This window comes from Catharus ustulatus, chromosome 4, assembly GCF_009819885.2.
Source record: "Catharus ustulatus isolate bCatUst1 chromosome 4, bCatUst1.pri.v2, whole genome shotgun sequence".
Lineage (NCBI taxonomy): Eukaryota > Metazoa > Chordata > Aves > Passeriformes > Turdidae > Catharus > Catharus ustulatus.
This window is the reverse complement of record NC_046224.1, coordinates 26,318,221-26,332,577: the sequence shown is the minus strand read 5'-3', so window position 1 is coordinate 26,332,577 and position 14,357 is coordinate 26,318,221. Positions and strand designations below refer to the sequence as shown.

General features: G+C 39.4%; 1 protein-coding gene across 1 annotated transcript in view; it reads right to left on the bottom strand.

Moving 5' to 3' along the window:
* Positions 1-14,357, bottom strand: part of LARGE1 (LARGE xylosyl- and glucuronyltransferase 1) — a 277,613-nt gene that overhangs the window by 138,073 nt on the left and 125,183 nt on the right. Inside the window, exons 3-4 of the mRNA XM_033058741.2 lie at positions 9,492-9,793; positions 2,134-2,216 (exon numbers count right to left, since the gene is read on the bottom strand). Coding sequence (XP_032914632.1) covers positions 2,134-2,216; positions 9,492-9,793 — 385 coding nt within the window. The remainder of the gene's footprint in view (positions 1-2,133; positions 2,217-9,491; positions 9,794-14,357) is intronic.

The window sequence follows — 14,357 nt, the reverse complement described above, 5'->3', positions numbered from 1 at the left end:
TTTGTTGTTTCTTTTTGCTCATTCTGCATCCTTCTACACAACTGCCATTCCAAAGATAGAGATCCAAGAAAGGAGTGCTACTGAAGCATGGCCATGGAGCCATGGCATCAACTGATGTTTCTACAAGATAATAAAGAAATGTCTCTGTGAAGCTCTATCTCGTTTCAGAGAATATCTTCACTTTCTAGCAAACAATTTAAAACCTAGTGAGAAAAGCTAGTTCTAGGCAGGAATGGACGTAGATTTGTCTTTTTGTTCTGAGCCAACAAGGGAGATAGGTTATCTTGAGCGTACACAAGTTTCATTAGCTATACTGGACTTTATCTTGACCACCTCAGCGAGCTTGACAAACCCTTTGAGATGAGCAGGAGTGCAAGCCAAACAATAATAAGCAGAATCCATCAGATTTACAAATACTCATATTAATTACCTTTCTTGTTTAATATTTTAATTTGTTATTATTTAATAATTTAATTACATGGTAGTATTGTTTATAAATCTGCTTATTGCTGAGAGGAGCGCCTTAAGTAAAACAGGGATATTTCCTTTAAGGAACACAGAGAGAGGCTGTTTAAACCTTTGAGCTGTGAGATTCCTATTACTTACAGAACACTTCGAAACACACAGATTAAAATCTTCTCAAAATAGATGCTAAGATAAAAAACCAGGGAGAAGCTAACCACTAGGATAACTCATGTCATCATAAAAATGTGATTTTCCATGAAATCCCTTTGAAACAACAACTAAAATAGACAAAACCTCCCCATATCCTTGCAATATAAAGTCAGTTTACACTGACTAATTCAAATTTCTAATTGGAAATAGATATAATTCAAACATTTAACTGAATTTTAACATTCAGAAAAATTCTGCACAGAGAATGACATGGATTTTTTTTGTTTTTTTGCTTTTGTTATGTTTATTTTAGCATTGTTCTTCTGGTCCTACCCCTCATCTAACATGAACATCATACTTCCCAAAAGACTTGCAAAGACTGTGTGTTGATAATGGAAGCTGCTCTCATATTTTGATTAAACAGTACTTATGGAGTCTTTTTTTCATATTGGACAAGGTGAGCATTTATATTACTTTAGGAAGCTTAGAAAAAATGATGATAAAATGGTGTAGCAAAACCATAGTCAGGAAGTGACTACTAAGGCTTCTAGCAGGAGACTGGAGGCAAACGTAAGGAGTGAAGTGTGGGACTGGAATGCCCCACTCATGTTAGATGGGAGAAGATATTACCACATGACATGAACAAGAGTCATTCATCCTTGCAAAAATTGTCTTTCACATAAAGCAGCATATTGAAACTACCTCCTTAATAAGTTCCTTGTACTGTAAGCATATTTTACTAGTCTATTTGTCCTTTTTGAGTCAAACAGTCGAATCACTTCCCTGATTTTAATCCACTTTCCACAACATTATTGGAAGATATTTCTGAGAGACACTTCTAAACTGGACAATGGATATACACATATGCCCATACATGGTTTAATGCGAATTCTCTTTTTTTCTGGAGCTGCTGTTTATTAAGGGAATTGGTTATTTTGTTTTCATTGTACATTTATGCCTCTCAATATTGGGAGCTAACTGTGCTAAAATCAGGTCACAAAACCTTCTGAAGGGGTGTAAGCAGCCATTCCAAAACCAGAATAAACCATCTGAATTTTATGAAATAGTGTATAGATCGCAACAGCAGGTTTACAAATATCAAAATTGGAAGCTGGGATAGTCAAGCTACCAGTGTGAATTTATCATCTGCACTTGTGCCATAAACTGATAAACTGATACCAGAAATAGGCTAAATGAATACAACATTCTTATTACCATTATTACTATTTTACAGCATTTAGGAGTTTGTAGATGCTTTACAGTGAAGATAGATACTGTCCCTAGTCCCACAATGCAACAGGGGCAGCAGGTGGATCTCTGATTCCTCTTATTCACTGTAGAAATCATCACACAGGTGAAATCTATTTGAGATGGTCATAAATTAAATGCTTCATTCCTTAAAAAGAGAAAGGAACTAGGGAAGGGAATCTGACCTTCTTTTGAAGAGAGTAAATTTAGAAAAAGCTCACTCAGTCATAATCAGATATACAATATACAGGAAAATAAAGCTACCTTTACCTGTGAAATAAGACAGACTTGACGAGTGTGACAACATCCCGACTGGCATTGTATCCTGCACAGACAATGGCAACGTGGATAGTCTGTGGGAGAAAAGCAACAAAAAGAACAAGAATTAAAGTCTGCTCCTGTGTTCATCACTTGTTAAGGCGAGCACACACATGACACTGCTGTTGTTTAGTGCTCCAATTGTTAGGGATTTGAGTGGGTGTTTTGCAGATGTTTGCAACCCACTTGAGGCAGTTTGCTAAAAACATCTTAATTGAGTTATAGCACCATCATCATTCCAAAGTCATTATTATCCCCACATTACAGCAGATGTTTGAGCAGAATTGCATTAGCTAAAACATGCATGTGCATGTATGTTCACACGCCCTCTCCAAGTAAGCAGCACACAAAATCCTGAGTATGCAAACATACAGACATTTTTAACCTTCTGAACAAAAGTTTAAATCTATGTCTGACAATTAGAAGCAGATACCTGACAATTAGAAGCAGATATGACCTCAGAAATGTTGTATTATTTCTGTCTTATGCGCAGTCCCTATGGAGAGGGTGTTACTGTCACCTGCTCTTCACACAGGGTACCAATCAACAGTGGACTCAAAAATGATGCATCAGTCCCTTATAGTCTTAAAAACGTTCATACCTTTGTCTCTGTAAACTTCCCACAGGCAGCTCCATGCAACACTGACTCTTTCTCTCTTTCTGTCGGACTGGCTAACTCCTTCCTATCCCTAGCAGGACCACCTGACTCTGCCTGTCTCTTGTACAACATCTTACCCTGTCAGTACCTTGCACAACTCCCTGACCCTTCTCACAGCACAGCCAGCTGACTCCAACTGCCTCTGGACCAGCTAACCCACTCTTTTATAACACCCATCCTCACTGGACACAGCAGTGCCCTAGTGAGGGGCAAGGCTGCTCCCACTCTTTGGTAATTAGTACAGGTACAGTTTATCAGGGGTGGGATTGCCTTCAGCACTATCTCTGTTCTCTTAGAATCCATTCTCCCACACAGGTGAGCAAGCTCTCATGGATGAACATGACTGCAACTATTGGTTTGCCAGGGCTGGATGCATCCCAGTGATGTGATGGGACACAGGCTGTGAAGGCAAGTGGCCACCTCTCTGCCTGTGACTACCAATATGGGCTGTTCTAGCAGAGTTAATGTGAAATTAAACATGACCCCCACAAACACATTCTCTCTACCTCACGACACTGGTAAATTATCACTTATTCTGTGCCTTTTTACCTCCCTTTTCATATGAGGCAGAGGTTTCCTCATCTCTTCAGGAGGAAAGGGAAAATTGAAAAGGCACTACAAGTCATTATTTAGCCAGTAAGTACTAATCTGAAAAATGCTCTGCTTTTAAAAATCAGCCATTTCTGCTCCCTAGGGACAAAAAATTAATCCTAGCAAGTTTTGACTCCAGGTTCTGTGATCTTCTGTTTCTCAGTGGTCACAGAAATGAAGCAGAGCTCACCATGCTGGCAGCACAAAGCTGCCATTGGAGACACAGCTGTGAAACTGCAGGGAAGCCTCATTTGGCTTCCATTTGAAGCTTGGTTAGCTGGTTTCTCACACACACAGCTCTCATTTTCCACAGAATGCCCACTATGCTGAGAACAAATGAGGAATTCTGCGTCCTCACATAGTCACAGATTCCCAAAGCCTGGCTTGTAACAGAAGCACATTTACACAAGAAGTGCCATGTGTTGGGCACATCTGAAGAGCCCACAGCCCCATCCATTAAGACTGCCTGGTACAAGGCACAGTTTGAATCATACAACTGCCAAGTGGCTGTGCCACTGTAGAACATCCACATGAACAACACCACAGCTGCCTCCAGCCCTACTGTGCTTCACAAGTTCAGGCATATTTAAGATTTGATGTTTTATGAGGACTTGAATTAATAAGACAACTGTCTGTCTGGAGAGGTGTGAGAAAGAAAAGATAGTGCAGTACATTTTGGCAACAGCTCTGAGAGGTATTAGCACTTTAAAGTTATATTAAAGTCAATGGGAGCAGAGCATGCCCAACCCTTGGCAAAAATTGGTTGTGTTTCTCTCTTGTGATAAGAGGAGAGAACAGAGGCTGCTTATTAACAACTTTTATTGCAGCAGGAGTCTGTACTGTACTGATCAGCATGGGTTACTGTGGGCGCACTGATTCCTGATCCTACACATACTGCCTCCTCTCTGAGTCACCTGGTCCTTCTCAGACTTTGGGAAGACCTAAGATCCTTCCCCTCAGTGCCACTTAAAATTAAATTAACTGAGAACAGTTTCACCATTGCTTTAAACATTTCATCTGAAGGCACAAGACCAGAGACAAACATTTTAGGGGTTTTCACAGAATAGCACTGTCATATACTGTCAACATTGTTTTGTAATACCTACACTTGCCAGGAAAGCTCTCCTCAAAGCCACCCTCTCTACATTACAACTGCCCTCCAAATCAGAGTTTATTCTGTCAAGTGCTTGCTCACATCTGTTCTTTTACTAAATCAGTGTTTCAGAATTGAAAGTATGCATTCCTCGCTGTCTTCCAGTAGCTGCTGTTGCCTTGGATGCTGCTTCAGCCAGGACACAGTGAGAGCAGCACTTACTGCTCTGCTGAATGTTCTTTTCCAGCTCAGACACAGGCATCCATGTACCTTCTGCTCAGCCTCTGTGGTGTTTGGTATTACATATCACTTCTATTCCTGCCTGCAATCAGTTAAACAACAGTGCAATAATCCTCAAAGAGAACAGAAATCAAGACCTTTTCTTTCAAGGTTTTTTCCTGCAGCATGCTACAAGTCTCAGTCTATTCCTCTCCTTTCCCTGATTCATTTTACTTTCTCTCATTGTTTAACAGTTAAACAAAGTCAGTGGAAAAACAGATAAGCCAAAACGAAGTTATCAACCTGAACTGTCTGCAGAGGTTTGCATCCCAAGGGGAAAAACATTATTTCCAGTTTTCTCCACACTTGTTCCAAATGCGTGTTTGGATTGAGAGCAGCTGGCTGTACCCAGATTCTGGCAAGACATGGCTGGAATAAGCATTTGAATCAACTTGCACCCTCCTGAGCATACTACTGTAAGCATCACCTCTCAGATTTTCAAAATTGTCACCTCTCCCAAACTCCTTTTTTTTCCATTTGTGGATGGCTGGAAGAGTATATCCCCCATCCCACCAAAACTGGGCACTGTGATTCACACAACCTCCAGACTCAGTGACTGCAGCTAACACCAAGGACTAAAGCCACATAAACAAAGAATGCTCCAACGTCCACTAGAAGTGTCAGCCTGCCTGTTTGTCTCAACATGTCCCACCAAACTTCTCACACCAAGGCTCTTCATACTACACTTGCCCCTTTACTGCTGGTATTCCATGCTGGTTTTAGATAACACCAGCCACGCTATAGCCTGGATATTCAGAAGTCCCTCCAGGACCAAACTGAGCATTTCAAGTGTCCATCCTTCTACAATGCTCTCTTTAAAGTGGGTGATGGACATGTTCACCACTTGCTGCAAGAGTCTGGACTGAGGTCATGCAGTGGAGATGCCTTTGGAAAATGTAACTCATTGAAGCAATAAACAAAATGATGACACGTGCTTTCCGGAGTCAATGAATTCTTCCTCTGTTTATACACAGAGATATGAATAGGTAATCAAAACACTGTGGAAGTTCATCCCAACATTCTTCCTACAGGCTGAGGATCAGGGACACCAACTGAACTATTTTTAATTGTAAATAGTTTAGGAAGTGCTCAGGTCTAGGTGTTTCATGGCACTAAAGTAAGCTAAGCTTCTTTAGGAAAGGGAGTTTCAGCCATACCAAGGTACATGCTAACATAATTCAGAAACTCTTACTTCAGCCACTACAGACCAGGAAAAAACCTGTTTCTAAATGCAGTAAATCACGTTCTGGGATAACATTAATATGAAGAAAATATCCAAAACCACACAAAGAACTGGGCTCAAGATCCATACCGATGAGGAGTACACAGTATTTAGATGAGCAAACATAGTAATTTTTTTCCTCCTTGGAATGATGAACTTTTGGAACTTTTTGGAACAATGAAATAATGGGTTTTAAAAACCTGTATTAGCCCTTATAGTTAAAAATAATCTTTCGTAAGACATTTCATACCTCAGTAAATTTCCAGTAGGCTTTCCACTGTACATATTTAATCCTTTATAAATAATTGTTGAATGTGATTACGAGATATTACAAGTATGTAACAAAATGCTTGTGTTTGTTTCCAGGGTTTTTTTTTTCCCCATTGGCAGATAACATCTGCTTTACATGTGTTACACTGCTGATGTTGGTGAGGATCTGTTCATGATGGCTGTGGAGCACTACACACTCACCCTATTTAACAGCACTATTGAGAACAGGAACAATACAAATAACGCCTCTAAAAATGCTTCAAATGTTAAGTATCTTGTTAAGCCATTAGATGTTATGCTGCTAATTATCAATTTCCTAATATATTATCATTTTCAAAAATATTTATAAATGTACACAATTCAAGTAAATGCTAAGTTTAGTGAGGCAAAAGCTGGAAAGATACTGGGATAACACTGAAAGGGAGAGGCATACAGTTTTGTTAGATTTCATTGGCATTATGATCTCCTCCTGAAGCCTGTTGTTAGTGCTGAAATGTGTGTAAGGACTATGTTTACTCATATTTCCAAGGTTTGTCTACTACTACTTCCCAGTCTACTACTGGGCGTGACAGGCATCTGCTTGCACCAGGGAGAAGGCCTTTGTCTGGGTGTTTGATTTTTTTCTTGCACTATAATGCTGGTCCATTTTACAGTATCAGAAGAGCTCTCCTGTGATGCAACAGAGTAGGAAGCTGTGGCTGGAATGCAACAAACCCACAGCTATTTGATATAGATCACAATTAATATCACATAGATGATGCTTTATCAGAGATTTAATGTTCATTCATTGTAACTGCATTTTCAAACATTTTAATCACCATTAAAGACCATCCCAAATTAGACTGTGAAATGTTATCACCAGCAAGTCTCTAAGAACAGACTCAATGAAATGAACAACATATTCCTAGAGCTCTTAGTCTCCTCCAGAGCAAGTCTTCTTCCTAAGAATCCTTGTTTCTCACTATCCAATTTGTCAACTCTTGCTGTGATATATTCCAGGGTCAAAAGCTAAAAAAAATTTGTTTACACATCTGAAACACAGACCAAACACAAAGAATGAAAAGTATCAAGATGCCCCTCACACGAATACTGGACAAGAATCTACACTAACAGGATAAATGATGAGACCCTTGGCAAATCTGATAATAGGGAAGTTTAATTTTAACTTCATTGCTGAAACAGAGTTACTGAGTGAATTCCTTAAGGGAAGAGTAAGAAGTTATTGTGAGATCAAAATACTGTGCGGTGAGATAGGGGAATGGCGAATCATGTGAGATTTCGTATTTTATATAAGCATTGCCTCCAGCAGAGTGCTAAGCCCCACTGAACAAGTAAACTCACTGGCAAAACACATAAACTGTAAGACCACTTAAACTATCCCTACTTTAAGCTACTATTTTTGTGTCCTAGATCAGTTGGTACATTGAACAACCAAGAACCAAGACTTGGCTCATCACTCCTTGACATAATAATAATGAAAAAGTGAGGCTTGCTGATTGATGGCCTGATTAAAAGAAATGCCAAAAATCTCACACTGAGGAAAATCAGTGAGGAAAATTTCCCTCATTATGTGGAGGCGGGAAAATGAAAAACAAAAACCTACTTTTCCTTCTCCTTACAATAATGTTGCTTCATTTTTTCTATACTGATGGACACAGATATTCAACTGCAAAGCAGCAATTCATTTTTGAACTGTATTTGATATTTTCCCATTGAATAGAATTTGTCTGAAGAGACAATTAGGATTTCCTTTTCCTCTCGCACTAATTTTCTTTAAACTTTTATCTTGCAAGTGGCAGCAAGTAAGATAAAAGGTGATATGGTGTTACCCTCGTTGTAGAAATAAATGGAGGAAGTTATTTTTGATAACTTTATCACCGGGATTGGCACAAGGCCTTTAAGTGAGACTTTCTGTTTTGGATATCCATATTTGGACCTGTCATCATTCAGACATCTGACAGGATGACATCCACAGAAGTACTGACATAAAAAGGGGAAAACCAAACCAAGCACACCAAAACTGTCTCAGAAGCAGATCACCTATTTCCTGCAGCCAAGCACGCTGCTTGTGCATGGCTCACACGAAGCACCTGCTCCCACAATAACATCCACATACACGCCTGAAAGTGAGTCAAAAGCACAGGCTGGCTCCATGAGCCATGATTTAATTAATCATAAACCCTGAACTATTCTGATACAGGCACAGAAACAAAGAAATAACGCTTTTCTAAGCACTCTGGAGTCATTATTATTTAAAATACATGGGGACAATTTGCTAAAGGTATTTATCAGAAGAGCTGTAGTGAAGTCAGCTAGAAACAAGGTTTTGATTTTTACATCAGGTTTGGGGACACAAGAATGAAGGAGACAAAAAGCTGTGATGAAATAATAACTCAGAACATATTTTGATGATTAACTTGTGCGAGACGTTACATAGTGATTTTTGTCATTATGAAAATACATCATGAGATCAATATAAACAAGAATAGTGATTCCAAAGTAAAGTGTGGACATGAGACACAGGAAAATCTAATGATTTCATTATATTTGTTTAAATCACTTTGCTTTAAATTGTTGGGCTTTTGTTTTTGTGTATTTTTAATTAAGAATTGTATCCACTTTAATGTATAAGGAAATATATATATTGGATATGTATAATGTATATGGGTTTGTCTGGACATGAGCAGGCTTGTCACTGCTGTTACCTGCTTGTTAGGAGGGTAACCTGACAACATGGCCAAGCCTTGTCCAGACCCAGTGGGGGCTTGTGGCCACTGCTGCTTGAGTGCTAGCCAACATGTTTGGGCTTGCTTGGGTGTGTACCCCAGCACAGTGGGCACGCCACAGCCCACCAGAGACTGCTTAGAAAAGGGGCAGTGACCAGGGGTAGGACGGACGTGTTGGCGCAGTGCAGACTCCCCACGTTCCCAGCGCTGCTTGCCTGTTCTTATCAACGAACTAATAAATTGCCTTATTGATTGACCTACCCAATTTTGGTGAGTAATTTATAACAACTGTGTTAAAGGTTTTTTTCAAAAAGAATAATAAAGAATTATATGAAAGGTTGCACGCAGCAGACCTTTAAGAGGCTGGTTTTGGAGGAAAAGGTTTCAGAGGAAGGAGACAGGGATGCGCAATGTCCCTGAGGGATCACATGTACCAAGCTCTGTTTCTGGCAGGTTCTTTGGTGCATTTACCTCACACTTTTCCACCGCCGGCTGCTGGCCGCACTCGGAGCTGTTCCCCGCCACGATGCCAGCGCGGAGGCTCTCGCTGTCGCCCGTGCCCTCTTCCATGGAGTACGTTCTGGAGTGGTTTCCGTGGCGGTGCGTGGGCGCCCGGCCCTGCGCCAGGCTGAGCTGCTTGCGCAGCACGCGGTTCTCCTCCTCCACCTCCCGCACGCGCACCTCCAGGCTCTCGCGCTCCCGCTGGCTCGACGCTGTGTACCGAGGGCTGTGCGGCTGTGACTCCAGCGGGGACAGTGACACTGGCTTCCCATCTGCACAAGGAGACAGAGCACTTCTGTCAGAACTCACCAGAACCTGCACCTCCCCCCAGTGCTGCTGTTGTGAGGCAGAGATACGTTTCAAGTACAGCCATGGTTCATGCGGCCTTGGCGCTTCCAGGCCAAGCTTAGGCGCATGGTAAACTTGGACAAATGTTGAATTCTATGAGCTACAAGTCCTACTAATTTTCTAACCATACCAAAAGATAACCATGTGTTTCTTTGTTCTCATAGGGCTGCCTGCCAGGGTCTAGTCTGGGAAGACAGTCAAGAACACGAGGATTTAATTCAAAGACAATTAATATACAGTTAAATATATTTTAGAAATGTATGCAAGATGAAATAATTTTCCTATTCCCACTTCCTCCACAGTCAAATGACAGCATTTTGGCAACCATTTTGTGCCAAACAGTAGCCCCACCTGATTCACATGTGTGGAACAGATGGGTTTTATTCAGCAACACAGTATTACGAGCTTGCTGAGAAATAAGAGGTTCAGGATAGAAATGTTCAATGCACATGAAGGCCAAATTCTGGAAAGTATTTTGGCTTAAAAAGATTCAGTGGAAATTTGAAAAAAAGTAAAAAGGTTCAATTCAACACCTTCAATTAAAACTGCTCAAAAACGTTCAATCAAAATCAAATTGAAGCAAAGCAAAAGAGAGTGACAGTTATTCACAGTGTCATAATTAGCAAGAAATTCCTTTGCAGTGATGATATGTGAGTATCTTATACTAAAGTATTTCTTGGATATAGCTTTCTACTTGCATGTATTAAATCACAGAATTATAGAATTATAATGTTGTAAAAAACCTCTAAGGTCACTGACTCCAGCTGTTAATCCAGCACCAACATGCTCACCATTAAACCATGTCCATATCCACATCCGTGTTTTTTGATCACTTCCAGGGATTGTGATTTTACCATTGGCCTGAACAGCCTATTCCAATGCCTGACCACCTTTGTTGTTGTCATTTTTCCTAATATTCAACAAAATCTCTTGTGGCACAACTTGAAGTCATTTCATCTCATCCTGTCACTTGTTGCCTTGTAACAAGGACAGCTCTCATCTGGCTACTCTCTTCTTTCACGCAGTTTTAGAGAGCAATGAGGTCTGCCCTGAGCCTCTGTTTCTCCAGGGTAAACCCCCCCCAGCTCCCTCAGTTGCTCCTCCAGGGACTTGTGCCCCAATTCCTTCCCCAACTTCACAGTCATTCTCTGGATATGTTCCAGCATGTCAATGACCAGAACAGAATACAGGATTCAAGGTGTAACCTCATCAGTGCCAAGTACAGGGACATGTTTGCTATTTAATGATTTCTCCAGTGCAGAGAGCACCATTGATTTTATCAAACAAGTACCAGCTGGAGTGGTTTACAAAATGGAAATCATTCAGTTGTTTAGAAGTTGTCCCTAAGAGTAGCAGTACATTTTTCACCTACTGACTCAAAACTATCTTCCCACTATAAAGACCTGTTCATTGCTTGTTCTTTTTCATTGTTTCACATTTGCAAGAATGATGAGCAGTCCTCTAAACTGACTTCATGAAAAATCCAGGTATGGAAATTAAACCCTCAATTCTAATTTACACTGTTGAGTTATATAGGTATCTATACTTCCTGTTACGTATATCTTGATTTTTAATCATCATTTAGATAGAATATCTTGCATTTTCTTGCAGGCTATTTCCTAAAAAAAATTTGTAATTTATTATTTTAACCATTAGCAAAGGTTATGGATAAATCTGAGACTGAAAAATGTCTCAAGACAAATTCTGGAGTTTGGTCACTGACATCTTGAAATTTGAATGCTCCAGCAAAAAGCTATTAAAAATTAAATGAGATATTTGAAAAGCCTGAAAATAATGGGTGGAGCAATAGGGAAATGTCAGCTAAAGGAAAGAGCCACGCTACAATTAGACATGCAATAGAATACTAAGTTATCTTTCTCCACCAAGCTTGGAGGGCCTGGAACTAAAGTCGTGTTATTTCTCAGCTACTGATACTCAAGCTGAGAAAATTAGACTCATTTAGCTGTGATTCCATTGCATCCCTATTACTGGACAACAAGAGTGTATTGTGTAGACACTCTCAGATAACAAGAAAAACAGCAGCTTTGCTCAACCACAGAACAACCAACTTGTGTTATCATTAGGTATACAATTACACTGCAAATCTATCTTAACTCCTCACTTGGTGAATATCCAGCCGACACAAATGTTAACTCATCACTTCCTGTCTTTGTCACTGAATTCTGCTACCTTAAAATAATTATCAGGAAAGGTAGCAAGATATGGAAGTAAATCTCAGAACAACTTTCATCAAAATTTCAAAATACAGAAAAAAAAAATTAAACCTCTCTTCTCCTATTCTATGGACACAAATCAATAGATCATAAATGCTGTTTTGCCAAAATCAAACTTTAAAAGTTCTTTTTATCTTTTAGAAAAGAGTAGCATTTTGTGTATCTGAACAATTGTAGGTATGTTGATCAGAAAACTTCAACTGTTTCTACACAGTATTTAGAAGAAACAGCATAGTCTGAGAAAGGGACTGAAAGAAAGTATCACCTCACTACCTCAGACTGAAGCTGCAGCAGGGATTTAAATGCCAGTAACTTCACTACTGTTCTCTCAGTAGTAAATATTTCCGATGGTATGTAAAAGGAGTAAGGAAATCCTCTCAGGAATTAAACAGCTAGCTAGCCTCTTCATCTGAAATGTACAACTAGTTGAAATGCACTAATCTACTACAGAAATTATCTATATTTTTTTTTTTTACAAGTTACTAACGGATCTGGAATGACCTCTTCAGGGTTTATACAGCTGGACAAGTCATGTTTTGTTACTAATACTGCTCACTATTCTCAGTGTATCATCAAGTACTTGGTATATTTGCACATCCCAGCTCTCTGCTGCAAATGATAATGTGACAAATCCAGAACCCATGTGAAATAAAAGCATAAAACCATAGTATACTCAGAAATAAAGTATTATTTTTCGTAAGTTCAAAGACTGCGTAACTCATAATTTTTGCACATCTGAGGCTGGCAAGGCTGGTGCCAAGATACTATTTGATCTAGTTCTGTGTGTTTCATCTCACCTCTGCAGAAGAAGTAAGTGGATTAATGTTAGGGACCACTAATGTTTGATTGTGTGTGCGGCTTGGTAGAAGAGTTCAACTGATTGCACTGCACTTGAATTTTATAGTTTATAGTAACTGGCAGAGTGCTCTGAGCTGGTGTCTAGGCACTTTTTATCTAATCTAAATCAAAATAAAATAACATAACACATAACGAGGTCTGTGTGACTTTGGGACTGAAGATCTCCCAGGGAACACTACAAAGAACATTACTGTGCTCTGAAGCAAGTAGTACACTTTTGAATGGTGTAATAAATAATAATAAAGCTATTATTTTTTATTTTTCATTTGGGGTTATTGCTCTATTTTTGAACTTTGGCAGTTTCAGATTTAATTTTTTTTCCTCGGTCAAGCCTTTTAGTTCAGACTTGTGCTATTGCAACTGTACCTACAAAGACCTGCAAAATTCCACTGTCCACAAAACAAAACACAAAGTTGAATAATTATTCCATGGTTGACAGCAGTCAATGACTTATCATCACATCAGGTTCAGCAATTCAGAAAATTATACAATATGTAAGTTATGAATTCTAAGGATTAATAAATGCTTCTGCACATATGAAATCACCTGGATTTAAGGCAACAGATTTCATTAATACTTACTTAAGCAAAGTGCTTAGGATACTGGACAAAATAAAGCCACCAGAAAGCAATCCAGCATAATTCATTTGAAAAGAGAAGGTCTGACCCAGTCACATTTTTTTCTTACATACAGAACTTGAAGGATAGGTGTTAAAGCTAAGTTCCTTGTTTTGTAGTTACCAGACCTGGGAGAGATGATAGTCCTGAAAAGGACCCAGTGATGTTGGAAAGTCACCAGGGAAAGAACCACACAGAAAAAAGAACATTTATCCAAGGGTTAACTGGGTAAGGGAGAAAGAAGCAGGGAACAGGAAAGCAAAATTGTCTCTGATTCAGAGAAGAAAAGCACAGAAGCAGATATCCCAAGATTTTCATACAACCTTGATCTAAAGTAAAATGCTTACAGTTGTGTTAGAAACTGAGGCCCATAAAAATATGGACCATGTTTTGGGAGAGTTTTTAAAAACTTTTTACATTTCTTTTGCTAGAAAGCACAAACTACTTGTGTTTTGGCATCATTACAAGGTCTACAGGTTTCTATGTGTTTCAGTGATTATTCATCCCCTGTCTAATAGCATGCAATGCCTTTAACATGTACTAACGACAGTGAACTCTAGGCTGTTTCTTAGATAAGAGGAAGTTATGCTGCCCAGAGATGGTGTTTCAGCCTGACTAGAGATGCAAGATACTCCTCCATTTCACATTTGTTATTTGAAAATTCACATTATCTGTGCCCACTCTGAAGACTAGCAGTATAAGAATTTTAACCAAAAGCCAGTATTTTGCAGAAAGAAATGGGATAGCAGGCAACCACGCTCATTACTCTCCCCCTGATA